General features: G+C 35.4%; 1 protein-coding gene across 4 annotated transcripts in view; it reads right to left on the bottom strand.

The window, feature by feature from the left end:
- Positions 1-27,938, bottom strand: part of cnstb (consortin, connexin sorting protein b) — a 50,818-nt gene that overhangs the window by 7,238 nt on the left and 15,642 nt on the right. For 3 of the 4 annotated variants that reach the window (XM_061885958.1, XM_061885959.1, XM_061885957.1), the window contains 5 exons: positions 18,617-18,703; positions 17,964-18,069; positions 11,696-11,717; positions 11,574-11,631; positions 2,087-2,271 (listed from right to left, as the gene is read on the bottom strand). In XM_061885958.1, the coding sequence (XP_061741942.1) occupies positions 2,087-2,271; positions 11,574-11,631; positions 11,696-11,717; positions 17,964-18,069; positions 18,617-18,703 (458 nt within the window). Of the gene's footprint in view, positions 1-2,086; positions 2,272-11,573; positions 11,632-11,695; positions 11,815-17,963; positions 18,070-18,616; positions 18,704-27,938 lie in introns of all 4 variants that reach the window. The other variant, XR_009804058.1, reaches the window with a different exon arrangement.

Here is a 27,938-nt window from a genome sequence, read left to right as displayed (position 1 = left end):
GAATTCCTGGATTTTTTTTTCACATTCTGTCTCTCACAGTGGAAGTGTACCTATGATGAAAATTACAGACCTCTGTCATCATTTTAAGTGGGAGAACTTGCACAATCGGTGGCTGACTAAATACTTTTTTGCCCCACTGTAAATAAGTCGCACTGGAGTACAAGTCACATTTTTGGGGGAATTTTATTTGATAAAACCCAACACCAAGAATAGACATTTGAATGGCAATTTAAAATAAATAAAGAATAGTGAACAACAGGCTGAATAAGTGTATGTTATGACGCATAAATAACCAACTGCGGTAAGTTAACGTAACATATTATGATAAGAGTCATTCAAATAACTATAACATATAGAAAATGCTATAAGTTTACCAAACAATCTGTCACTCCTAATGGCTAAATCCGAAGAAATCTTATACGTCTAGTCTCTTACGTGAACGAGCGAAATAATATTATTTGATATTTTATGGTAATGTGTTAATCATTTCACACATAAGTCGCTCCTGAGTATAAGTCGCCGGCCAAACTATGAAAAAAACTGCGACTTATAGTCCGAAAAATACGGTACTTCTAAATCACTAATCCTGATCTCCATGGCGACAAATAAAGTAAGTTTCTTACAGGTATCCTCCCTGCAGGACGAGGAATAGCTAAATATGTTTCACTACACACCGTAGCTCACCGGCGTCAAAATGTAAACAAACGCCACGGGTGGATCTACACCTAACATCCACTGTAATGAAACCAAGTACAGTAGCGTATGTAACAGATCAGGAGTAGGGAACCTATGGCTCTAGAGCCACATGTGGCTCTTTTGATGACTGCACCTGGCTCTCAGATAAATCTTAGCTGACATTGCTTAACCATGTAAGTAATGAATAATTCCGCTGGTAATCACAGTGTCAAAAATAACTTTCAAAATATAAAACATTCTCATGCATTTTAATCCATCCATCCGGTTACTACCGCACCTGTCCAAGAAGTCACATTAGAGGTAAGAAGAATTTTATTTATTGTTGGTTAGCTTCAGAATAACAATGTTATTAAAAAGAATAAGATACTTATTATACTCTAAAAATGTAGGTCTTACTTAAATATGCACGCATTTCGTTTTATTCTGTCTTAAAAATATATTATATGGCTCTCACGGAAATACTTTTTAAAATATTTGGCTTGTACGGCTCTCTCAGCCAAAAAGGTTACCGACCGCTGTAATAGATACTACTATGATTGGGTCGATATTTTTTGGCATCACATCTTTTTTTAGTTTTTTCTTTTATTTATAGTGTGTTTATAAACTCTGGAAATATAGGAAATATGTCCCTGGACTCATGAGGACTTTGAATATGACCAATGTATGATCCTGTAACTACTTGGTATCGGATTGATACCCAAATTTGTGGTATCATCCAAAACTAATGTAAAGTATCAAAGTGATATTACATTTTCACAGAAGTGTAGATAGAACATGTTAAAAGACAAATTAAACAGATTTTAACTGTAAATGAACAAGTAGATTAATAATTCACTTTCCAGTTGTCCTTAATAATGTTGACAAAATAATAGAATGAAAAATGACACAATATGTTACTGCATATGTCAGCAGCTAAATTAGCAGCCTATGTTTACTTACTTACTAATAAAAAACAAGTTGTCTTGTATGTTCACTATTTTATTTGAGGACAAACTTGCAATAAGAAACATATGTTTAATGTACCCTAAGATTTTTTTGTTAAAATAAAGCCAATAATGCAATCTTTTCTGGTTCCCTTTATTTGGTTCCGGTACCAAAATATTGGTATCGGGACAATAGTAGTCCCGTGGAGTATTATACCGAGCATCATTGCTTTCCTACTGTTCACTACTGCACTAACTTCTAACACACCTACGTTTGATCGAGGGAAATACGCTAATAGCTGATCACCGCGATCCAACTCAAATTAAATATAATCGCCCAGCCCTGTAATCTACTCCACGTTCTAGGCTACCACATGATGATAAAAGACAATAATACAAATGGAAGATATAAAAATAATAAGAAGAAGAAGACTGGAAGCGAACATGAAAAAAAAAGTATTTCTTACCGTGTCTCCAATGCAGAGCTTGGCCAGGTCCTTGTCTGACGCCTGAGGGACTCCTGTTGGCCATTCCACCTTCACCTCCTCCTCTTCATCCTCCTCCTCCTCCTCCTCCACGGCCTTGTCTTCCTGCTTTACGTCTCCTCCCTTTGGACCAGCGGACTTGGACTCCATCCTTCCCTCCTCGTCTCCTTCACACAGCACAGTGGATATTTCTGTATTTGATTTGATTTGTTAAACCACTGGTCCCCAACCACCGGGCCGCAGCCCAGTACCGGGCCGTGGCCCGATTGGTACCGGGCCGCAGAAGAATTTTTTATTAAAACAATAAAAAAAATAAAAATAAAAAAATAAATAAAATAAAATAAAAATATATATATATATATATTTTTTTTTAATTAAATCAACATATAAAACACAAAATACACTTACAAATAGTGCACCAACGACAAAAAAATCCCTTTTTCATGACAAAGAAGAAAAAAAAAGAAAAGAAAAAAAAAGGACACCACCCCGGGCCGCGGGACAAATTATTAAGCGTTGACCGGTCCGCGGATACAAAAAGGTTGGGGACCACTGTGTTAAACAATGCGAGACCCCGCCCACTTTCCCAAGACGTATTTTTCTCAATATCCATTTTTAAAGAGAAAAACTGTCAATACAATTAAAAATACCGCTTCACCACTTTAGTCATAAGTTTTGCGCTTACGAAACTTCTCCAGACCTCTTGTCATTTCTTGTGATCATGTTTTGTTTAGTTAAGTTCGGTTTTGTTTAACACCCCATTGCTTCCTGTTTTTCACTCCCTTGTTTTGTTGCCAGAGTTACTTATTGTGTTCACCTGTCTCTGATTAGTGCTCGCCCGCTCACCTGCTTCCCGAGCACTAATCAGAGGCAGTATTTAAGCTTGTCATTTCCAGTCAGTCCTTCTGGCGTCATTGTGTTCTTTTCATGCTCCGTCCATGACAGTTTTTTCATGCCAAAGTCTATGCTGCTCTTGTCAAGCCATAGTAAGTGTTGTTTGATTTATGTTCATAGTCTGTTTATATGTTAGTTTTGTTCCTTAGCCAAGTTGTGAGCGCTTTTTGTTTGTACCTTTTTTTTTGTTAAAATTAAATCATGTTTTTACCTAAACACCATGTCACGAGTCCGTCTGCCTTCCTGGGAGAACGACCCCGCAGCAAGCTGCGAACCCCCCATTATGACAGAATGATGCCAGCAGGACTGACTGGAAATGACAAGCTTAAATACTGCCTAATCGGAGGCAGTATTTAATATTGTCATTAAGCTTGAATACTGCCTAATCAGAGGCAGTATTTAAGCTTGTCATTTCCAGTCAGTCCTTCTGGCGTCATTGTGTTCTTTTCATGCTCTGTCCATGACAGTTTTTTCATGCCAAAGTCTATGCTGCTCCTGTCAAGCCATAGTAAGTGTTGTTTGATTTATGTTCATGGTCTGTTCATGGTCCTTAGCCAAGTTGTGCCTCCGCTGTGAGCGCTTTTTGTTTGCACCTTTTTTTTAGTTAAAATAAATCATGTTTTTAGTTAAAATAAATCATGTTTTTCTGATTAGTGCTCGGGAACCAGGTGAGCGGGCGAGCACTAATCAGAGACAGGTGAACACAATAAGTAACTATGGCAACAAAACAAGGGAGGGAAAAACAGGAAGCAATGGAGTGTAAAACAAAACCGAACATAACTAAACAAAACATGATCACAAGACATGACACTTTTTATGTTTGTTTGAAAGTGTCATTACTGCCACAAGTGGTGGAAAATTGTATTACGACTAAGGTTGCAAAATTACGGGAATATTCAAAGTTGGAAACTTTCCATGAGAATTAACGGGAATTAAAGGGAATAGACATTGAATGCAACATGCTAGATCTTGCAGCATGATCATTATCTAAAACAACCTGATTTAATACAAATTCAGTTGAATTTCTTCTTTTCATTGAAGCCATTTGCTCTCGAAGGACCATATGTCCCGGCCAGAAATCTGCGTTCAAAGAACTCCGGCTTATTAGTGATTGCCAGAGCCCAAAAAAAGTCTGCGGGCTATAGAGCGTTTTTCTATTCGAGCTCCAGTACTATGGAATGCCCTCCTGGTAACAGTTAGAGATGCTACCTCAGTAGAAGCATTTAAAGGTCTATAGTAAGGTCATCTTATGGGATATTTGGCCAATCTGTAAACTAAATCGTTACCAAGAAATCTCTTCACCAATGTGTTTATAAAGGTGTCTAGTAACATGTCCTAAAAAGTTGAAATTCAACTCCTGGGGGAAAGTTTGTAAAAAACTGCACAAAGTCGGGTACCATTAACCAATTTTCGAAAATTCCAAAATGCTTAATTTGGCTTTAAGTAACTTGTGTGGGGTCAAACTAGGGGTTCTTCTATATTCTGAGTTCATTGCAAGTATTAATTTTTCACCAAGACCACTCCGTGGTGGAAAAATGGTCACACCTCCTTTCCCAGGTCATCGTTCATACCGACAATACCCCCTACTCACACATACCATGCAGGGTATATGTAAAAAAATAAATAAAAAAGATAATAGTTTATTCTTTAATGTTTGACATGATGAATGGGCCAAGTCAGTGTTTAGTGATGGTTGCTGTAGTTGATTGGCATTTCAATGTGAGGACATTATGAGTTTAACATTAGCACCAAACATGCTGGATGCATTTGCATCCCCTTTTCTTTGTTGAACATGGGTGGACACAGTATAGTGATTTTAATGTCAGCTACGTAAGTATTATTGAAATCTTTTTCTATCAATTTGAAATGTTTCACTTCACTGCATTGATAATAAGGTTAGAACTAAATGTTGTCATTATTAGTATTAAAAATTCCCTAAGCTCTATGTTTAACAATTCTGTTTTATTCTGCTTTTTTCTAAGAAAGGGTGTCCCTTTGATTTCTAAACTGATGTGTTTTGAGGGCACAGTAGTTGATTGCTCATTTTGTTGCACCTGCAGTTAAATTGATTAGTGATTTTGAAACCCACTATTAACGACCACGCAGTCTGATAGTTTATGTATCAATGATGAAATCTTAACATTGCAACACATGCCATACGGCCTTTTTAGTTGACTAAATTGCAATTTTCAATTTCGCGGGAGGTATCCTGTTGAAAACGTCTGTATGACGACGCGTATGTTGACGCGTGCGCGTGATGTCACCGGTGGTAGCGGACATGTTCCTCCAGCACCGGTCACGGCTAAAAGTAGTCTGCTTTAATCGCATAATTACACAGTATTCTGGACATCTGTGTTGCTGAATCTTTTGCAATTTGTTCAATTAATAATGGAGACGTCAAAGAAGAAAGATGTAGTTGGGAAGCGGTGTATTGCAGCTGCCTTTAGCAACACAAACCCAGCCGGTGTTTCCTTGTTTACATTCCCGAAGGTGAAACTTTACTATGGAACAGAGCGGTCAAGCAAACTTGGTTCCCGACCAAATGTCAACCGGCAGGTTTCGGTGAGAAAACTGTGGTAATAAGTCGGCTCTTACCGTAGACATGAGCGGAGTTTGCGTCGTTCTTCCTGCAGCTGTCAAAGAGGCAGCTGCAGGAAAGTATATATAATAATAATAATAAAGCAATAATTGTGTTGTGTTACAATTGTTGTAAAAAGACAAATAATATAGATATAGGCGTTATATGATCTACTAGTTTTTTATAATATTAATGGACCAACCAGGACATTCTCAGGTCATGTAAAAATTAGCCTTAATGCTAATTTTCATGTTATGTTAGCTTTGATGCTAACAGTATTGTTAGCAATAATTGTGTTGTGTTACAATAGTCGTAAAAAGACATAAGATAGAAATAGGGTTTGTATTACCTACTTTGGTTTTTTTATAATATTTTTGGCCTAGCCAGTACACTCTCAGGTCATGTAAGCCTTAGCCTTTATGCTAACAGTATTGTTAGCAATAATTGTGTTGGGTTACAATTGTTGTAAAAAGACATACTACAATAGATATAGGCGTTATATGATCTACTTTTGTTTTATAATATTAAAGGACCAACTAAGATCCTCTCAGGTCATGTAAACATTAGCCTTAATGCAAATTTTCATGTTATATTAGCATTAGCTTTGATGGTAATAGCATTGTTAGCAATAATTGTGTTGTGTTACAATAGTTGTAAAAAGACATAATAAGATAGATATAGGCGTTATATTACCCACTTTTGTGTTTTATAATATTTTTGGCCTAGCCAGTACACTCTCAGGTCATGTAAGCCTTAGCCTTTATGCTAACAGTACTGTTAGCAATAATTGTGTTGGGTTACAATTGTTGTAAAAAGACATACTACAATAGATATAGGCATTATATGATTTATAATATCAAAGGACCAACTAAGATCCTCTCAGGTCATGTAAACATTAGCCTTAATGCAAATTTTCATGTTATGTTAGCATTAGCTTTGATGCTAATAGCATTGTTAGAAATAATTGCGTTGTGTTACAATAGTTGTAAAAAGACATAATAAGATAGATATAGGCGTTATATTACCCACTTTTGTGTTTTATAATATTTTTGGACTAGCCAGGACACTCTCAGGTCATGTAAGCCTTAGCCTTGATGCTAACAGTATTGTTAGCAATAATTGTGTTGTGTTACAATTGTTGTAAAAAAAACCAATACAATAGATATAGGCGTTATATGATCTGCTTTTGTTTTATAATATTAAAGGACCAACTAGGACACTCTCAGGTCATGTAAGCGTTAACCTTAATGCTAATGTTTATGCTATGTTAGCATTAGCTTTGATGCCAACAGTATTGTTAGCAATAATTGTGTTGTGTTACAATAGTTGTAAAAAGACATAATAAGATAGATATAGGCGTTATACTACCTACTTTTGTGTTTTACAATATTAATAAACCTGTCAGGACAATCCTATATCATGTTAGCATTAGCCTTAATGCTAACAGTATTGTAGGCAATAATTGTGTTGTTACATTAGTTGTAAGAAGATAAAGTGTATAGATATAGGCGTTATATTACCCACTTTTGTGTTTTATAATAATACTGGACCAGCCAGAACAATTTTGTGTTCTGTTAGTGTTAGCCTCAATAACAATCATAGTGTTGTTAACAATATTTGTGTTATGATGCAATTGTTGTATGGATTGATGACGCCTACTTGTGTGTATTGTTATAAAAAAGGACCAGCAAAAAAGGACATTCACATGCTTTGTAAGCTTTAGCCTAATGTAAACCTTAGTCTTGATGCTAACAGTATTGTTAGCAATAATTGTGTTGTGTTACAATTGTTGTAAAAAGACACAATACAATAGATATAGGCGTTATATGATCTGCTTTTGTTTTGTAATATTAAAGGACCAACTAGGACACTCTCAGGTCATGTAAGCGTTAACCTTAATGCTCATTTTTATGCTATGTTAGCATTAGCTTTGATGCTAACAGTATTGTTAGCAATAATTGTGTTGTGTTACAATATTTGTAAAAAGACATGATAAGCTAGATATAGGCCTTTATACTACCTACTTTTGTGTTTTACAATATTAATAAACCTGTCAGGACAATCTTATGTTATGTTAGCATTAGCCTTAATGCTAACAGTATTGTAGGCAATAATTGTGTTGTGTTACATTAGTTGTAAGAAGATCAAGTGTATAGATGTAGGCGTTATATTACCTACTTTTGTGTTTTATAATATTTTTGGACTAGCCTGGACACTCTCAGGTCATGTAAACCTTAGCCTTGATGCTAACAGTATTGTTAGCATTAATTGTGTTGTGTTACAATTGTTGTAAAAAGACCCAATACAATAGATATAGGCGTTATATGATCTGCTTTTGTTTTATAATATTAAAAGGACCAACTAGGACACTCTCAGGTCATGTAAGCGTTAACCTTAATGCTAATGTTTATGCTATGTTAGCATTAGCTTTGATGCTAACAGTATTGTTAGCAATAATTGTGTTGTGTTACAATAGTTGTAAAAAGACATAATAAGCTAGATATAGGCGTTATACTACCTACTTTTGTGTTTTACAATAGTAATCAACCTGTCAGGACAATCCTATGTTATGTTAGCATTAGCCTTAATGCTAACAGTATTGTTAGCAATAATTGTGTTGTGTTACAATTGTTGTAAAAAGACACAATACAATAGATATAGGCGTTATATGATCTGCTTTTGTTTTATAATATTAAAAGGACCAACTAGGACACTCTCAGGTCATGTAAGCGTTAACCTTAATGCTAATGTTTATGCTATGTTAGCATTAGCTTTGATGCTAACAGTATTGTTAGCAATAATTGTGTTGTGTTACAATAGTTGTAAAAAGACATAATAAGCTAGATATAGGCGTTATACTACCTACTTTTGTGTTTTACAATAGTAATCAACCTGTCAGGACAATCCTATGTTATGTTAGCATTAGCCTTAATGCTAACAGTATTGTTAGCAATAATTGTGTTGTGTTACAATTGTTGTAAAAAGACACAATACAATAGATATAAGCGTTATATGATCTGCTTTTGTTTTATAATATTAAAGGACCAACTAGGACACTCTCAGGACATGTAAGCGTTAACCTTAATGCTAATGTTTATGCTATGTTAGCATTAGCTTTGATGCTAACAGTATTGTTAGCAATAATTGTGTTGTGTTACAATATTTGTAAAAAGACATAAGCTAGATATAGGCGTTATACTACCTACTTTTGTGTTTTACAATATTAATAAACCTGTCAGGACAATCCTATGTTATGTTAGCATTAGCCTTAATGCTAACAGTATTGTAGGCAATAATTGTGTTGTGTTACATTAGTTGTAAGAAGATCAAGTGTATAGATATAGGCGTTATATTACCTACTTTTGTGTTTTATAATATTTTTGGACTAGCCTGGACACTCTCAGGTCATGTAAGCCTTAGCCTTGATGCTAACAGTATTGTTAGCAATAATTGTGTTGTGTTACAATTGTTGTAAAAAGATCCAATACAATAGATATAGGCGTTATATGATCTGCTTTTGTTTTATAATATTAAAGGACCAACTAGGACACTCTCAGGACATGTAAGCGTTAACCTTAATGCTAATGTTTATGCTATGTTAGCATTAGCTTTGATGCTGACAGTATTGTTAGCAATAATTGTGTTGTGTTACAATATTTGTAAAAAGACATAATAAGCTAGATATAGGCGTTATACTACCTACTTTTGTGTTTTACAATATTAATCAACCTGTCAGGACAATCCTATGTTATGTTAGCAATAGCCTTAATGCTAACAGTATTGTAGGCAATAATTGTGTTGTGTTACATTAGTTGTAAGAAGATAAAGTGAATAGATATAGGCGTAATATTACTCACTTTTGTGTTTTATAATAATACTGGACCAGCCAGAACAATTTTGTGTTATGTTAGTGTTAGCCTCAATAACAATCATAGTGTTGTTAACAATATTTGTGTTATGATGCAATTGTTGTGCGGATTGATGACGCCTACTTGTGTATATTGTTATAAAAAAGGACCAGCAAAAAAGGACATTCACATGCTTTGTAAGCTTTAGCCTAATGTAAACCTTAGCCTTGATGCTAACAGTATTGTTAGCAATAATTGTGTTGTGTTACAATTGTTGTAAAAAGACCCAATACAATAGATATAGGCGTTATATGATCTGCTTTTGTTTTATAATATTAAAGGACCAACTAGGACAATCTCAGGTCATGTAAGCATTAACCTTAATGCTAATTTTTATGCTATGTTAGCATTAGCTTTGATGCTAACAGTTTTGTTAGCAATAATTGTGTTGTGTTACAATATTTGTAAAAAGACATAATAAGATAGATATAGGCGTTATACTACCTACTTTTGTGTTTTACAATATTAATAAACCTGTCAGGACAATCCTATGTTATGTTAGCATTAGCCTTAATGCTAACAGTATTGTAGGCAATAATTGTGTTGTGTTACATTAGTTGTAAGAAGATCAAGTGTATAGATATAGGCGTTATATTACCCACTTTTGTGTTTTATAATAATACTGGACCAGCCAGAACAATTTTGTGTTATGTTAGTGTTAGCCTCAATAACAATCATAGTGTTGTTAACAATATTTGTGTTATGATGCAATTGTTGTGCGGATTGATGACGCCTACTTGTGTATATTGTTATAAAAAAGGACCAGCAAAAAAGGACATTCACATGCTTTGTAAGCTTTAGCCTAATGTAAACCTTAGCCTTGATCCTAACAGTATTGTTAGCAATAATTGTGTTGTGTTACAATTGTTGTAAAAAGACCCAATACAATAGATATAGGCGTTATATGATCTGCTTTTGTTTTATAATATTAAAGGACCAACTAGGACAATCTCAGGTCATGTAAGCATTAACCTTAATGCTAATTTTTATGCTATGTTAGCATTAGCTTTGATGCTAACAGTTTTGTTAGCAATAATTGTGTTGTGTTACAATATTTGTAAAAAGACATAATAAGATAGATATAGGCGTTATACTACCTACTTTTGTGTTTTACAATATTAATAAACCTGTCAGGACAATCCTATGTTATGTTAGCATTAGCCTTAATGCTAACAGTATTGTAGGCAATAATTGTGTTGTGTTACATTAGTTGTAAGAAGATCAAGTGTATAGATATAGGCGTTATATTACCTACTTTTGTGTTTTATAATATTTTTGGACTAGCCTGGACACTCTCAGGTCATGTAAGCCTTAGCCTTGATGCTAACAGTATTGTTAGCAATAATTGTGTTGTGTTACAATTGTTGTAAAAAGACCCAATACAATAGATATAGGCGTTATATGATCTGCTTTTGTTTTATAATATTAAAGGACCAACTAGGACACTCTCAGGACATGTAAGCGTTAAACTTAATGCTAATGTTTATGCTATGTTAGCATTAGCTTTGATGCTGACAGTATTGTTAGCAATAATTGTGTTGTGTTACAATAGTTGTAAAAAGACATAAGATAGATATAGGCGTTATACTACCTACTTTTGTGTTTTACAATATTAATCAACCTGTCAGGACAATCCTATGTTATGTTAGCAATAGCCTTAATGCTAACAGTATTGTAGGCAATAATTGTGTTGTGTTACATTAGTTGTAAGAAGATAAAGTGTATAGATATAGGCGTAATATTAGTCACTTTTGTGTTTTATAATAATACTGGACCAGCCAGAACAATTTTGTGTTATGTTAGTGTTAGCCTCAATAACAATCATAGTGTTGTTAACAATATTTGTGTTATGATGCAATTGTTGTATGTATATTGTATATTGTATGTATATTGTTATAAAAAAAGGACCAGCAAAAAAGGACATTCACATGCTTTGTAAGCTTTAGCCTAATTAAGTATCTTATCATATTGATAGAAATGCCAACATGCTTGTGTGCAGACCTAATTGTGTGTTTATTTGAGGTATTATTGATTATATGAGTGTTTATTTGAGGTACTGCTGTATAATTATCAGAGGGATGATGTTTACCTGCTCCCTGCTGGGACGCCTTGTTGCACAGGTCTGCCAGTGTAATATTCAGTGGTTTCTATGGAAACAGAGACCACAATGTCACGTGGTGTATGGGCAATATTAAAGAAGGTGCATCTCACCTTTGCCCCACTGAGGGATGGTCTGAGTGCAGAGGAAGAAGAAAACATGGAGACAAGGAAATAAAAAGTTCATCAAATATGGAATCTTTTGTGATCCTTCAAAGAATTTGGCATCACTGCTGAAAGCAAAGCAGAAACACTTTTATTACCATAGGGCAGGTGTTCGGACATTAAGGGTCTTTGTCTTTTATTTGTTTTTTATTCGTCTAGTTGTCTTTTATTTGTCTCTTTGTTTTTTATTCTTCTTTTATTAGTCTATTTTTCTTTTGTTATTGTATTTGTCTTTTATTCGTCTTTTATTTGTTTATTCGTCTTTTAGTCTTCTTATTCTACTAGTCTTTCATTAGTTTGTCCTTTATTCGTCTTTTATTCATCTATTTGTCTTTTATTCGTCTATTTATCTTTCATTAGTGTATTTTTCTTTTTTTGTCTTTTTGTCTTTTATTCGTCTATTTGTTTTTAATCAGTCTATTTGTCTTCTATTCATATGTTTGTCCTTTTCTAAATATTTTTTTAGTTTCTCCCTTTGTTAGTCTTTTTGTCCTTTGTTTGTCTTTTGTCCTTCATCAGTCTATTTGTCTTTTATTCGTCTTTTAGTCTTTTATTTGTCTATTTGTCTTTTTTTCCTTTTAAAAAAATATTTTTTAGTTTCTCTTTTTGTCTTTTGTTAGTCTTTTTGTCCTTTATCAGTCTTTTTGTCTTTTATTTGTCTATTTGTCTTTTATCAGTCTATTTGTCTCTTATTAGTGTATTTGTCTTTTATTTGTCTTTTATTCATCAATTTGTTTTTAATCAGTCTATTTGTCTTTTATTGATCTTTTTGTCTTTTTTAAAATATTTTTTTTGTTTCTCTTTCTGTCCTTTGTTAGTGTTTTTGTCCTTTATTACACTATTTGTCTTGTATTTGTCTATTTGTCTTTTATTAGTCTAGTTGTCTTTTATTCGTCTTTTATTCATACATTTGTTTTATCAGTCTTTTTGTCTTTTATTAATCTATTTGTTTTTTATTCATCTTTTTGTCCTTTTTAAAATATTTTTTTAGTGTCTCTTTTTGTTCTTTGTTAGTGCTTTTGTTATTTGTTTGTCTTTTTGTCCTTTATCAGTCTATTTGTCTTTTAATTCGTCTATTTGTCTTGAATCAGTTTATTTGTCTTTTATTAGTCTATTTGTCTTTTATTTGTCTTTTGGTACTTTTTAAATAATTTTGTCGTTTCTCTTTTTGTCCTTTATCAGTGTTTTTGTCCTTTGTTTGTCTTTTTGTCTTTTATGATTATTTTTGTCCTTTGTTAGTCATTTTGTCCTTTGTTAGTCTTTTTGTCCTTTATCAGTATATTTGTCTTTTATTCTTCTGTTTGTCTTTTATCCGTCTTTTAGTCTTATTTATCTATTTGTCTATTTTTCCTTTAAAAAAAAAAATTGTTTAGTTTCTCTTTTTGTCCTTTGTTAGTCTTTTTGTCCTTTATCAGTCTTTTTGTCTTTTATTTGTCTATTTGTCTTTTATCAGTCTATTTGTCTCTTATTAGTGTATTTGTATTTTATTCGTATTTTATTCATCAATTTGTTTTTAATCAGTCTATTTGTCTTTTATTGATCTTTTTGTCTTTTTTAAAATATTTTTTTTGTTTCTCTTTCTGTCCTTTGTTAGTGTTTTTGTCCTTTATTACACTATTTGTCTTGTATTTGTCTATTTGTCTTTTATTAGTCTAGTTGTCTTTTATTCGTCTTTTATTCATACATTTGTTTTATCAGTCTTTTTGTCTTTTATTAATCTATTTGTTTTTTATTCATCTTTTTGTCCTTTTTAAAATATTTTTTTAGTGTCTCTTTTTGTTCTTTGTTAGTGCTTTTGTTATTTGTTTGTCTTTTTGTCCTTTATCAGTCTATTTGTCTTTTAATTCGTCTATTTGTCTTGAATCAGTTTATTTGTCTTTTATTAGTCTATTTGTCTTTTATTTGTCTTTTGGTACTTTTTAAATAATTTTGTTGTTTCTCTTTTTGTCCTTTATCAGTGTTTTTGTCCTTTGTTTGTCTTTTTGTCTTTTATGATTATTTTTGTCCTTTGTTAGTCATTTTGTCCTTTGTTAGTCTTTTTGTCCTTTATCAATATATTTGTCTTTTATTCTTCTGTTTGTCTTTTATCCGTCTTTTAGTCTTATTTATCTATTTGTCTATTTTTCCTTTAAAAAAAAAAATTGTTTAGTTTCTCTTTTTGTCCTTTGTTAGTCTTTTTGTCCTTTATCAGTCTTTTTGTCTTTTATTTGTCTATTTGTCTTTTATCAGTCTATTTGTCTCTTATTAGTGTATTTGTCTTTTATTCGTATTTTATTCATCAATTTGTTTTTAATCAGTCTATTTGTCTTTTATTGATCTTTTTGTCTTTTTTAAAATATTTTTTTTGTTTCTCTTTCTGTCCTTTGTTAGTGTTTTTGTCCTTTATTACACTATTTGTCTTGTATTTGTCTATTTGTCTTTTATTAGTCTAGTTGTCTTTTATTCGTCTTTTATTCATACATTTGTTTTATCAGTCTTTTTGTCTTTTATTAATCTATTTGTTTTTTATTCATCTTTTTGTCCTTTTTAAAATATTTTTTTAGTGTCTCTTTTTGTTCTTTGTTAGTGCTTTTGTTATTTGTTTGTCTTTTTGTCCTTTATCAGTCTATTTGTCTTTTAATTCGTCTATTTGTCTTGAATCAGTTTATTTGTCTTTTATTAGTCTATTTGTCTTTTATTTGTCTTTTGGTACTTTTTAAATAATTTTGTCGTTTCTCTTTTTGTCCTTTATCAGTGTTTTTGTCCTTTGTTTGTCTTTTTGTCTTTTATGATTATTTTTGTCCTTTGTTAGTCATTTTGTCCTTTGTTAGTCTTTTTGTCCTTTATCAGTATATTTGTCTTTTATTCTTCTGTTTGTCTTTTATCCGTCTTTTAGTCTTATTTATCTATTTGTCTTTTTTTCCTTTTAAAAAAAATATTTTTTTAGTTTCTCTTTTTGTCCTTTATCAGTCTTTTTGTCCTTTGTTTGTCTTTTTGTCTTTTATGAGTATTTTTGTCCTTTGTTAGTCATTTTGTCCTTTGTTAGTCTTTTTGTACTTTATCAGTCTATTTGTCTTTTATCCGTCTTTTAGTCTTTTATTTGTCTATTTTTCCTTTAAAAAAAAAAATTGTTTAGTTTCTCTTTTTGTCCTTTGTTAGTCTTTTTGTCCTTTATCAGTCTTTTTGTCTTTTATTCGTCTATTTGTCTTTTATCAGTCTATTTGTCTCTTATTAGTGTATTTGTCTTTTATTCGTCTTTTATTCATCAATTTGTTTTTAATCAGTCTATTTGTCTTTTATTGATCTTTTTGTCTTTTTTAAAATATTTTTTTTGTTTCTCTTTCTGTCCTTTGTTAGTGTTTTTGTCCTTTATTACACTATTTGTCTTTTATTCGTCTATTTGTCTTTTATTAGTCTAGTTGTCTTTTATTCGTCTTTTATTCATACATTTGTTTTATCAGTCTATTTGTCTTTTATTAATCTATTTGTCTTTTATTCATCTTTTTGTCCTTTTTAAAATATTTTTTTAGTGTCTCTTTTTGTTCTTTATTAGTGTTTTTGTTATTTGGTTGTCTTTTTGTCCTTTATCAGTTTATTTGTCTTTTAATTCGTCTATTTGTCTTGAATCAGTCTATTTGTCTTTTATTAGTCTGTTTGTCTTTTATTTGTCTTTTTGTACTTTTTAAATAATTTTGTTGTTTCTCTTTTTGTCCTTTATCAGTCTTTTTGTCCTTTGTTTGTCTTTTTGTCTTTTATGAGTATTTTTGTCCTTTGTTAGTCATTTTGTCCTTTATCAGTCTATTTGTCTTTTATTCTTCTATTTGTCTTTTATCCATCTTTTAGTCTTTTATTTGTCTATTTGTCTTTTTTTCCTTTTAAAAAAAATGTTTTTTTAGTTTCTCGTTTTGTCCTTTGTTAGTCTTTTTGTCCTTTATCAGTCTTTTTCTCTTGTATTCGTCTATTTGTCTTTTATCAGTCTATTTGTCTCTTATTAGTGTATTTGTCTTTTATTCGTCTTTTATTCATCAATTTGTTTTTAATCAGTCTATTTGTCTTTTATTGATCTTTTTGTCTTTTTTTAAATATTTTTTTTGTTTCTCTTTCTGTCCTTTGTTGGTGTTTTTGTCCTTTATTACACTATTTGTCTTTTATTCGTCTATTTGGCTTTTATTAGTCTAGTTGTCTTTTATTCGTCTTTTATTCATACATTTGTTTTATCAATCTATTTGTCTTTTATTCATCTTTTTGTCCTTTTTAAAATATTTTTTTTAGTTTCTCTTTTTGTTCTTTGTTAGTGTTTTTGTTATTTGTTAGTCTTTTTGTCCTTTATCAGTCTATTTGTCTTTTAATTTGTCTATTCGTCTTGAATCAGTCTATTTGTCTTTTATTAGTCTATTTGTCTTTTATTTGTCTTTTTGTTCTTTTTAAATAATTTTGTTGTTTCTCTTTTTGTCCTCTATCAGTCTTTTTGTCCTTTGTTTGTCTTTTTGTCTTTTATGAGTATTTTTGTCCTTTGTTAGTCATTTTGTCTTTTATCAGTCTATTCGTCTTTTATTTCTCTTATTTCTCTTTTATTAGTCTAGTTGTATTTTATTTGTCTTTTATTAGTCTTTTATTCATCAATTTGTTTTTTATCAGTCTGTTTGTCTTTTATTAATCTATTTGTCTTTTATTCATCTTTTTGTCCTTTGTTAGTCTTTTTGTCCTTTATCAGTCTATTTGTCTTTTATTTATTTGTCTTTTATTCGTCTTTTAGTCTTTTATTTGTCGTTTATTTGTCATTTTTCCTTTTAAAAAAATATTTTTTTAGTTTCTCTTTTTGTCGTGTTAGTCTTTTTGTCTTTTATCAGTCTATTTGTCTCTTATTAGTGTATTTGTCTTTTATTCGTCTTTTATTCATCAATTTGTTTTTAATCAGTCTATTTGTCCTTTATTGATCTTTTTGTCTGTTTTAAAATATTTTTTTTGTTTGTCTTCCTGTCCTTTGTTAGTGTTTTTGTCCTTTATTACACTATTTGTCTTTTATTCGTCTATTTGTCTTTTATCAGTCTATTTGTCTTTTATTTGTCTTTTATTCATACATTTGTTTTATCAGTTTATTTGTCTTTTATTAATCTATTTGTCTTTTATTCATCTTATTGTCCTTTTTAAAATATTTTTTCAGTTTCTCTTTTTGTTCTTTGTTAGTGTTTTTGTTATTTGTTGTTCTTTTTGTCCTTTACTAGTCTATTTGTCTTTTAATTCGTCTATTTGTCTTCAAACAGTGTATTTGTCTTTTATTAGTCTATTTGTCTTTTAGTACATTTTAAATAATTTTGTCGTTTCTCTTTTTGTCCTTTATCAGTCTTTTTGTCCTTTGTTTGTCTTTTTGTCCATCAGTCTATTTGTCTTTTATTCATCTATTTGTCTTTTATTAGTCTAGTTGTCTTTTATTCGTCTTTTATTCATCAATTTGTTTTTTATCAGTCTATTTGTCTTTTATTAATCTATTTGTCTTTTATTCATCTTTTTGTCCTTTTTAAAATATTTTTTTAGTTTCTCTTTTTGTTCTTTGTTAGTGTTTTTGTTATCTGTTAGTCTTTTGTCCTTTATCGATCTATTAGTCTTTTAATTTGTCTATTTGTCTTGAATCAGTCTGTTTGTCTTTTATTAGTCTATTTGTCTTTTATTTGTCTTTTTGTACTTTTTAAATAATTTTGTCGTTTCTCTTTTTGTCCTTTATCAGTCTTTTGGTCCTTTGTTTGTCTTTTAGGAGTATTTTTGTGCTTTGTTAGTCTTTTTGTCCTTTATTAATCTATTATTATTATTACATATTAGCTGAATGAATAACCTAGATGTTGACCCTTTTGTGTTCTATATTATCAACAGGCCGTCCGGACCACTTGTGTTAGCATCAGTTTCAATGCTAACATTATTGTTCAGAATTGTGTGCAGCCCGCAGACACGACAAATGGATAGATGGATGGTAGGTCGGCCAATGATCTTAGGAGTGGACGGGCCAGGACACTCATCTTGTATTAGCGTTAGCATGACAGCCCTGCGATGAGGTGGCAACTTGTCCAGGGTGTACCCCGCCTTCCGCCCGATTGTAGCTGAGATAGGCGCCAGCGCCCCCCGCGACCCCGAAAGGGAATAAGCGGTAGGAAATGGATGGATGGATGGATGACAGCATTGTACTTTGATTACAAGTGCTCCTGAGCACAGGTAGCATGACAGGTGTGTAAAGGCCGCCACTCACTTCAGGTGTGTCCTGCACAGGTGTCTTAAAGTCGTCATGTGTTCCTGGCTGTCGTCTGTTTCAGTGGGCAGACTGTAGTCCGGGTTCTTTTCTTTCCACTGGCTCTCTGAGGACACACACAGTCAACCTCGTTAAAGCATCTCCAATGGCGTTGTCTTGGAAACCGCTTCTGGTGACGTTGTCATGGCAACGTTGGAGCTTGGTAGCCTTCTGTCTGAATTCTGTCTCTGTTTGATTCTTTGCTTCTAGTCCTGTTCGATAGATGTCATCAGTGTTTGAATCTGACACACTATACTGCTACTTTAAAGTAGATGTAAAAGTTTGAAAAGAAGGAGTGGTTGTATACTAGAGCCATTCTACTGCTTTCATGGAACACAACAAGTCTGATGTACAATGTTTTCTGAGAACGGAAATTAAGTGAAAAACACGGTGGCTCTGAAATTGAGCCTTGAGGGACACCACTTGGTAGTAAAGCGTAAGAGCAGGAGCTAAAGTAGTGTCTGCGCGATAGGACCCGGTGATGCTTAATATCGGCAGTCTGATATTATCGGACATATCTGGTTTGGACCCCCCGGTCTTGTGCTGGACTTTCGGGCTATGATGTGAGTACTACTTGCATGTTTGATTACGTTTGTAATAAGAAGGTGCATTACCCCACTTGTCCTCCAGGGCTCTGAGGTTGTGGAGCACACGTTGATGGTAGGTCTTCTCCAACTGGAGGAGCTGGAGGGCCAACTGGTCTGATGACATCAGCAGTTAAGGACATCTTGTTGAAATAAAATCAGAATCAACCTCAAAAAATGCATCCATCTTACAGCACATCGGGTGCCGATCACATTTGAGCCCATACGCTACCGAATCCCGGAACCTGGGAATCCATACCGGTACTCAAACGTACCAATTTTCGGTGCTTTTGTCTGTTGGTAAATGTTAATTGTTGAATAATAAAAGGGTGTTTTTAAATGTAACATTTAAAAAATAAGTTGATTATGAAATATGTGCCAGTTGTTATATCTATGTATGTTGTCCAGCTTTGTCCATGAAGCGTAAATCCAATCCAATATAAATCCACTTTATTTATATAGCACATTTAAACAACAATAACGTTTCCAAAGTGCTGCACAGCCATGTTAAAAACATTTTTAAAAAAACAATATTATGCTCCACCAATGACTGAATAAAAACAAAAAATAAATAAATATAAAACCAATATAAAAAAAAAACAATATAAAATCAAATATGATTAAAAACTATTTTAAAGGGTAAAATCAATTAAAACAGTAAAATAGAAATCAAAGTGTATAAAAACACAGAGGACAACAGAGGACAGAGGACCACACAACTCACGTAGTGTTAAAAGCCAAAGAATAAAAGTGGGTCTTAAGACGAGACTTAAAACACTCCACTGTGGAAGCAGTTTGAACATGGAGCGGCAGAGTGTTCCAGAGCTTAGGGCCGAACACAGAGAAGGCCCTGTCTCCCCTGGTCTTAAGTCTGGTCTTGGGCACCACGAGCTGGAACTGGCTCTCGGACCTCAGAGCGCGCGCAGGAATGTACATTTGGATGAGGTCCGAGATATATTGAGGTGCCAGTCCATGTAAAGATTTAAAAACAAACAGCAATGTTTTAAAATCAATTCTAAAATGAACAGGGAGCCAGTGCAAACTCTGAAGAATTGGCGTTATATGCTGGCGTTTCCTGGCCCCTGTTAAAAGTCGTGCTGCCGCGTTCTGGACTAACTGCAACCGGGAGAGAGCTTTTTGGCTAATGCCAGCATAAAGTGCATTGCAGTAGTCCAGGCGACTTGAAATAAAAGCATGCACGACTTGTTCGAAAAGGTTAAAAGATAAAAACGGTTTAACCTTTACTAAAAGACGAAGGTGATAAAAACAAGATTTTAAAACGCCATTGACTTGTTTGTCTAGTTTAAAATGGCTGTCTATAGTGACGCCAAGGCTGGTGACTTTGGGACGCACATCATTTTGCAATGGTCCCAAGTCAGTGAGTGCGGGACCAAAAACTAAAATTTCCGTGTTTCCCTCATTCATTATTATAAAATTCTGGGCTAACCAAGCCTTGACGTCGCATAGACAGTTAAGAAGGGGTGTCAGGGGGCCGTGGACTTTTGAAATCGGCATATAAATTTGGCAGTCATCTGCATAAAAGTGATAAAACACTCCATGGTAAAGGGTTATGTTGCACCCTACAAAGTGTTTGTACTGTAAGTATTGTAATTATTACACACCTGTGAAGTTGGGGAGGACGCTGGCGTTTGTCCCCCATGCCCCTGCCTGTGTACTCCTCATTTGAATGCCTTGCATTTAAATGCAAACCCCCTTTTTCCATAACCATGCTCCTGATCTACAGACCCCCCAAAACAAACTCTGCTTTCACCCCTGAGATATATGACCTTCTCACCACACTCTGCACAACCTCAGCCAATATTATAATACTTGGAGATATTAACATTCATGTCAACACCCCCTCCTGCCACTCTGCTGCTGAGTTCCTGCACCTTTGAGATTGCCTCAACTTCACACAACATGTTGATGTTCCAACACACCGCAGGGGCCACACTCTTGACCTGGTCATCACCAACTCTGTACCCATCAGCAACCTCTTAGTATATGACCTGGGTGTGTCTGACCACAAGGCCATTTCAATGGGGCCCCCCTTGAAAATCCCAAACGCCAAATCAGTTTCAGGAATATAAAAAACATTAACCCGGACACCCTGGCTGTTGACCTCCAGCATATCTCCTCGGTCAACTTCCCATCAGTCACTGAGTCAGTAGACTTCTACAGCACTTCGCTGACCAGCCTCCTAGACCTCCATGCTCCTGTCAAAACCCAAACAGTCACCTTCATGCGCTCAGCCCCCTGGTACACCGACGAGCTGCGGAAGATGAAGAGAGCGGGACGTGTCCTTGAACAGCGTTTCATGGAGTCAGGACTCACTGTTCAAAAAATAGCGTATCGAGAACACCAGAAGGCCTATTCAAAGTCCCTCAGTGATATCATCAAAAATAGCCCTGGAAACTCCAAGCAACTTTTCTCCACCATAAATCATCTCCTCAAACCCCAAACTCACCTACACTCGGACACCACAGACTGTTAAAAAAAAAAATCTGTAAAAAAAACGGTCATTTACTGGCAGCTACGGCTGCCAAACGAAAACCATTGAATTAAAGTAAAACATTGTAAACCAAATAATGATCAAAAACATTATATTTACAGAAATTTTCATGAAATCTTTTGCGGAGAAATATTGTAATTTTACAGATTTTTACTGAATTATTAAGATTAACCACCTTTGATAAAGTGACGATGCAAACAGTTCTGCAGAAAAATACCTTTATTGTACAGAGTTTTTCCAAATTATTACGATCAACCACTTTTAATGAAGTGACAATGCTGGCAGTTCCACAGAAAATTACCATTATTTTACAGATGTTCTCTGAATTGTTAGGATCATGAGTCTCACATTCACTTTACCCGGGGGCCACTGGATGCAGGAACTTGGTGCAAGATGGGTTAAATGATAAATGGGTTGTACTTGTATAGCGCTTTTCTACCTTCAAGGTACTCAAAGCGCTTTGACATTACTTCCACATTTACCCATTCACACACACATTCACACACTGATGGAGGGAGCTGCCATGCAAGGCGCCAACCAGCACCCATCAGGAGCAAGGGTGAAGTGTCTTGCTCAGGACACAACGGACGTGACGAGGTTGGTACTAGGTGGGATTTGAACCAGGGACCCTCGGGTTGCGCACAGCCACTCTCCCACTGCGCCACGCCGTCCATGAATGGCTATCCCGCCCTAAGAACATTCTTACCGATCCTACCGAAAGACTTTCAGTGACACTCTCGTAGGATTGACTCAATCTCTGCCCGAGCTTATATCGCAGTCGTGCTGCGACAGCACTTTGCCACACTCTGCGTTTACTCATTCACCAAATCACCAGCGTGCCGACTTGGGCGCGTGATGTGTACAGCATTGACTGACGTATGATATTGACTGCAAGACATACTTGATCAACAGTCGCACAGGTCACACTGATGGTGGCCATACAAACAACTTTAACATTGTTTTAAATATGCGCCACATTGTGGAGCCACATCAAACAAGAATGACAAACACATTTCAGGCGAACATCCTCACTGTAACACAACATAAACACAACATAACAAATACCCAAAATCCCATGCAGCGCTGACTCTTCCGGGCTACACCCCGTTACCACCCAACCCTGCCCTCCCCCACATCACCGCCCCCCTCCGTGCAGCGTTTGAGGTGGGCGGGGTTTAGTGGTTGAGGTGTATATTGTAACACATGGAATGTTAATGTTGTGTTACGGTGAAGATGTTCTCCCGAAATGTGTTTTTCATTCTTGTTTGATGTGGCTCCACAGTGTGGCGCATATTTGTAACAGTGTTAAAGTTGTTTGTACGGCCACCCTCAGTGTGACCTGTGTGGCTGTTGGCTGTGATCAAATATGTCTTGCAGTCACCAATGTGTGTCATGTTACACAGAAAAACATTAAATTGTTGGTAGGAACAAAACACTTCATGTAAGGGACTAAATACATTTTTCAACTTGAATGTAAAAATACACATAAATATTAAAAAAAACAAGATTTACCTTAAAATTACATAAAAAACTGTTAGATTGTTGGTATTGACATAGATTTTTATACAACAAGCTACATATTTAATGAAAGTTAATTACTGTAATTTTACATGAATTTGAAAGTAATTTGAGAAAACAGAAAATCCATCAATCAATCAATCAATGTTTACTTATATAGCCCTAAATCACTAGTGTCTCAAAGGGCTGCACAAACCACTGCGAAATCCTCGGTAGGCCCACATAAGGGCAAGGTAAACTCACACCCAGTGGGACATCAAAATGATATGTATAATTAATTTGGTATTTTTCTGTAAAAAAAATAGAAATATACATAGTTTGTCATTACTGGCATATTACTTAAAATAACAGGCGGTTTGTTTATTTGCAGATAATGTCAATAATTCTACAGTTTTATAACCTATTTTTAAAAATTGAAAAATTACAGTAGAAATTTAGAGTTAGTTGACCATAAAAATAGGATTTTTTTTTTACAGTGCACAGAAGCAATGCAACAATTTCATCTCTTTCTTCAGGACTAAAGTAGAAAACATCCGCTCCTCTCTCTCCACCCCCCCTGCTCCCCCAGTCCCGAGTGTCAACCCTCAGCCTGGGACCACTCAGCCTCTTTGCTGCTTCACAGACATCACGCAGAGAGAGGCTGAGGGCATCATGAGGAAGATGAAACCCTCCACCTGTATCCTGGACCCCTTTCCCTCAGCCCTGGTAAAAACGCACACCCCTGCCATAAGTCCTTTGATCACCAAAATCATTAACCAATCCCTCCAGGCCGGTCAGGTCCCCACTGGCCTGAAAACTGCAGTCATCAAACCACTCCTCAAAAAGCCCAGCCTAGACCCAGAAGTACTGGCCAACTATCGACCGATCTCCAATCTTCCATTCCTCTCTAAGGTGCTGGAAAAGGTAGTAGCTGCCCAACTTCATGATCATCTTAAAACCAACAACATTTATGGAAAATTCCAGTCTGGTTTCCGCACTGGCCACAGCACGGAGACAGCTCTGGTCAGGGTCACCGAAGACCTGCTGATGACTGCTGATGCTGGCTCACCATCTCTTCTCATCCTGTGTATCGGCTGGGGACATCTCTGCGCTGCTGATCCGCCTCCGCTTGGGATGTTTTCCTGCTGGCTCCGCTGTGAACGGGACTCCCGCTGCTGTGTTGGATCCGCTTTGGACTGGACTCTTGCGACTGTGTTGGATCCATTATGGATTGAACTTTCACAGTATCATGTTAAACCCGCTCGACATCCATTGCTTTCCTCCTCTCCAAGGTTCTCATAGTCATCATTGTCACCGACGTCCCACTGGGTGTGAGTTTTCCTTGCCCTTATGTGGGCCTACCGAGGATGTCGTAGTGGTTTGTGCAGCCCTTTGAGACACTAGTGATTTAGGGCTATATAAGTAAACATTGATTGATTGATCCTCCTTGACCTCACTGCAGCATTCGACACTGTTGATCACCGCATCCTCCACCATCGGACTCTCTGACACTGCCCTAAACTGGTTCACATCCTACCTCACCGATAGAACAGAGTTCGTCTCTCTAGGAGAGGCAAAGTCAGACACACTCTCTTGTCACCTGTGGTGTCCCTCAAGGATCAGTCCTCGACCCCACCCTTTTCACAATCTACATGCTCCTTCTTGGCCGTGTCATCAGCCAGCACGGAATATCATTCCACTGCTATACCGATGACACTCAACTCTACCTGAAAACAAACACAACCCCCTCTGCAGCCCTGCTATCATCCACACTTACCAACTGCCTGGAGGAGATAAGGGAGTGGATGAAACACAATTTTCTTCAACTAAACAGCTCCAAAATTGAAGCCATTCTAGTCGGCACCCCACATCAGACTCAGTCGTACACCATCACCAGCATCACCTTCTCCAGCCACGACATTCACCTCTCATCCTCAGTCACTAATCTGGGTGTTAAAATGGACCCTCACCTGACCTTTGAGGCTCAAATCAAACAACTGTGCAAGACCTCCTTCTACCACCTCAGGAACAATGCAAAACTCCGCCCCTCACTCACTCTCTCTGAAGCCGAGAGGCTCGTCCACGCCTTTGTCTCCTCCAAGCTCGACTACTGCAACGCACTTCTTGTCAGGATCCCCAGCAAGAACATCCAGAAGCTGCAGTACATACAAAATAGTGCTGCGAGGATCCTGATGAGAGTGCGGAAACATGACCACATCACACCAACTCTCAAATCCATTCACTGGCTTCTTGTTCCATTCAGGATTGAATTCAAAATCTCCCTACTAACTCACCAGTGCCTCCATGGAAATGCCCCCCTCTACCTCAAGGAACTGCTCACCCCCAAATCCTCCACATGACACCTCCGCTCCATACAGGCTAACCTCCTCCAACCTCCACGGATAAAGCTTCGAACAATGGGAGACCAGGCTTTCTGTTCCGCTGCTCCCAGTATGTGGAATGCTCTCCCTGACCACCTAAGGGCACCTCAGACTGTGAATGCTTTTAAAAAAGGCTTAAAAACCCATCTTTTAAAAAAAACCCTTTTTATAGACATGCATGCTGGTTTCTAGCTATTGGGCTGTTTTCTAGTTTAATATTTTATTTATTTTTATTATCTATTATTATTGTTAGAGCCAAATACACTTTCTGTCTGTCAAATTGATGACGTCACTAAAGGGGTTGGCTCCAAGGCCAAGTGCCTGTCTATTTAGGGAGGAGTCGGGATGTTGCTCAGGTGTTGCTGAGTAGAGGCGCAACAGTTTTTGACTGTGCCAGGCTGGTATTTGTTTGCTGCCGTATATTTTCTGTTTTTGTACAAAGTCTGTTATATAAATGTGACCTTATGAAATTAAATATTTTTGTTAAACATGGACACAATTTTGGACATCAATTATTAGCCGGCTGCACACGTCTGAACTAGCTTCATTTATATTCGGCAACCAGTAGCAGTAATAGTATAGGACTTTACCGCTACATTTAATATTACTTTTTTTTTTACACTGTGGCACTTTGATGTTGTTTGCTTAACGTAAAGTGCTTTTTACAAATAAAATCAATTATTATTATTATTACTATTATTATTATTACCAGCAATTTTTTTTTTTTATACCAAATTCGGAGGTGTTGAAATCGCCATGTAAAATCACTAATGCTAATAGTAGCCTGTCGGTGGCAAACCCAATGTAAATTAGCATCAAGCTAGCGCATTCTGAAAGAATGGAGCCTTATTTTAAATGCTTGAGTGTTTGTATTTTTACAGAGCATTCTTGCTTTGTTGGTAGCAATGCACCAAAAAATCGATTCACATCCAAATTGCGATTCCTAATAATCCTGATTAAAAATGGATTCTTTTTTTTTATTTTTATTCAAAAAATAAAAAAATACATTTGTATTTGTTTTATTATTGTTTTTTTCTAAGAATCAATTAAAAAAAATGTTTTTAGGAGTATCAAAACGTTCGGCAGCACCGGGAATCGTGCGCTCACGAAAATACATTACTTTTAAATACCCCAAATTACCCAGAATACCCGGTTTAATGGGACATTTTGGCCGGTGAAAATTAATCGGAACACTTTTCAAAAAATTCCCACATTTGTCACCCGATTTGAAACATTCCACTTTTAACACCTTCCACTCATCCTGGACAATTAATATACCAAATTCCAGGAATTCCCAGAGATCCCAGTTTCCCTTCTTTGACCCCTTGTCCCAAAGTTTTCAAAGTCCAAATTTATCAGCCAATTCCACCATCAAAACATTCCTTTTAGTTGGGACATCAAATGTTCCTTTTTAGGTTTTTTTTGTACAAATTCCCGGTTTTATCCAAAATCTAAGAACTCCGAAATACCAATTCTCACTTCGAACTGTTACTCCGTCAACATGTCTCAACCGATTCAAAGAACTCCAACGGCAACCAATTCATACCATCTCGGACAATTGTGCTAGTATCAATATTTTTAAAAAATTCCCAGTTTTCCCAAAATCAATCAATCAATCAATGTTTATTTATATAGCCCCAAATCACAAATGTCTCAAAGGACTGCACAAATCATTACGACTACAACATCCTCGGAAGAACCCACAAAAGGGCAAGGAAAACTCACACCCAGTGGGCAGGGAGAATTCACATCCAGTGGGACGCCAGTGACAATGCTGACTATGAGAAACCTTGGAGAGGACCTCAGATGTGGGCAACCCCCCCCCCGAAAGCAATGGATGTCGAGCGGGTCTAACATGATACTGTGAAAGTTCAATCCATAGTGGCTCCAACACAGCCGCGAGAGTTCAGTTCAAAGTTCCCACATTTCTAGGAAATTCCCATTAAATTAAACGCCCACATTTCTCACATTTTTTTAATCATGTGTTCAGCCCAAAAAAATTCAGAAATATCTCAGATTACCCAAAATTCCCGGGTTTCAAGGACATTTCTCCAATTTTAGATGAATGGGCCATTTTTCAAACATGCACAATTTCCACAATTCTCAACCGATTGCATCTGTTCCACCATCTACACACTCAGCTCACTTTCGAAAATCAAACTGCAATTTTCGAATTTTAAAAAATTCCAGGACATTCCAGAATTCTGGGTTTTCCAAAGCCCTATTTTCACCTCTTCCTGGAAAGTTTCCAAACTCCACATTTTTCAAACATTTTCGACCATTACACACTTTCCTCTTAGTTAGGACAACAAAACTACCATATTTCTTGTTGTAAAAATTCCCAGTTTTCCCTAAAGTCCAGGAATTCTGAAATACCAATTCTTACTTCAAACTGTTACTACGTCAACATTTCTCAATCGATTCAAATAATTCCAACACCAACCCATTTATATCATCTGGGACAATTGTGCTAATATCAATGTTTTCAAAAATTCCCAGTTTTCACGAAATTTCCAGGAAATTACCATTCAAATGAAACGCCCAAATGTCTCACATTTTTGCTGCATTTTTACCCGATTCGAATCTTTCAACCATCCACACACTACTCACCAGAGATACTGAAGGCAAATCATGTTTTCCCTTTTCCAGATTTCCCGGAATTTCCAGGAATTTTCTCCCCATTGACAATGAATTGGCAATAAACAAACTTCTGCACATCCCACATTTGTCATTCGATTGGAAGCATTCCAACATCCACACACTCCACACATCCTGGACATTAAAGCATTGCAGTTCCACTCACGGGTATCTTGCTCGCATACGGGCATTCACACGCAATTCTTACCGAAATTGCAAATTATAGTTATAATTATTACACCAAATAATATGTTGCGAGACTCACTTTGAATGTAGAATCGATTCTAAATGGAATCGGAATCCAATTGAATCTTTCGGTGACCTA

The sequence above is a fragment of the Nerophis ophidion genome, linkage group LG24 (assembly GCF_033978795.1).
Source record: "Nerophis ophidion isolate RoL-2023_Sa linkage group LG24, RoL_Noph_v1.0, whole genome shotgun sequence".
Lineage (NCBI taxonomy): Eukaryota > Metazoa > Chordata > Actinopteri > Syngnathiformes > Syngnathidae > Nerophis > Nerophis ophidion.
Note: the sequence above shows the minus strand (reverse complement) of the source record. Positions and strands in the feature narration are given on the sequence as shown.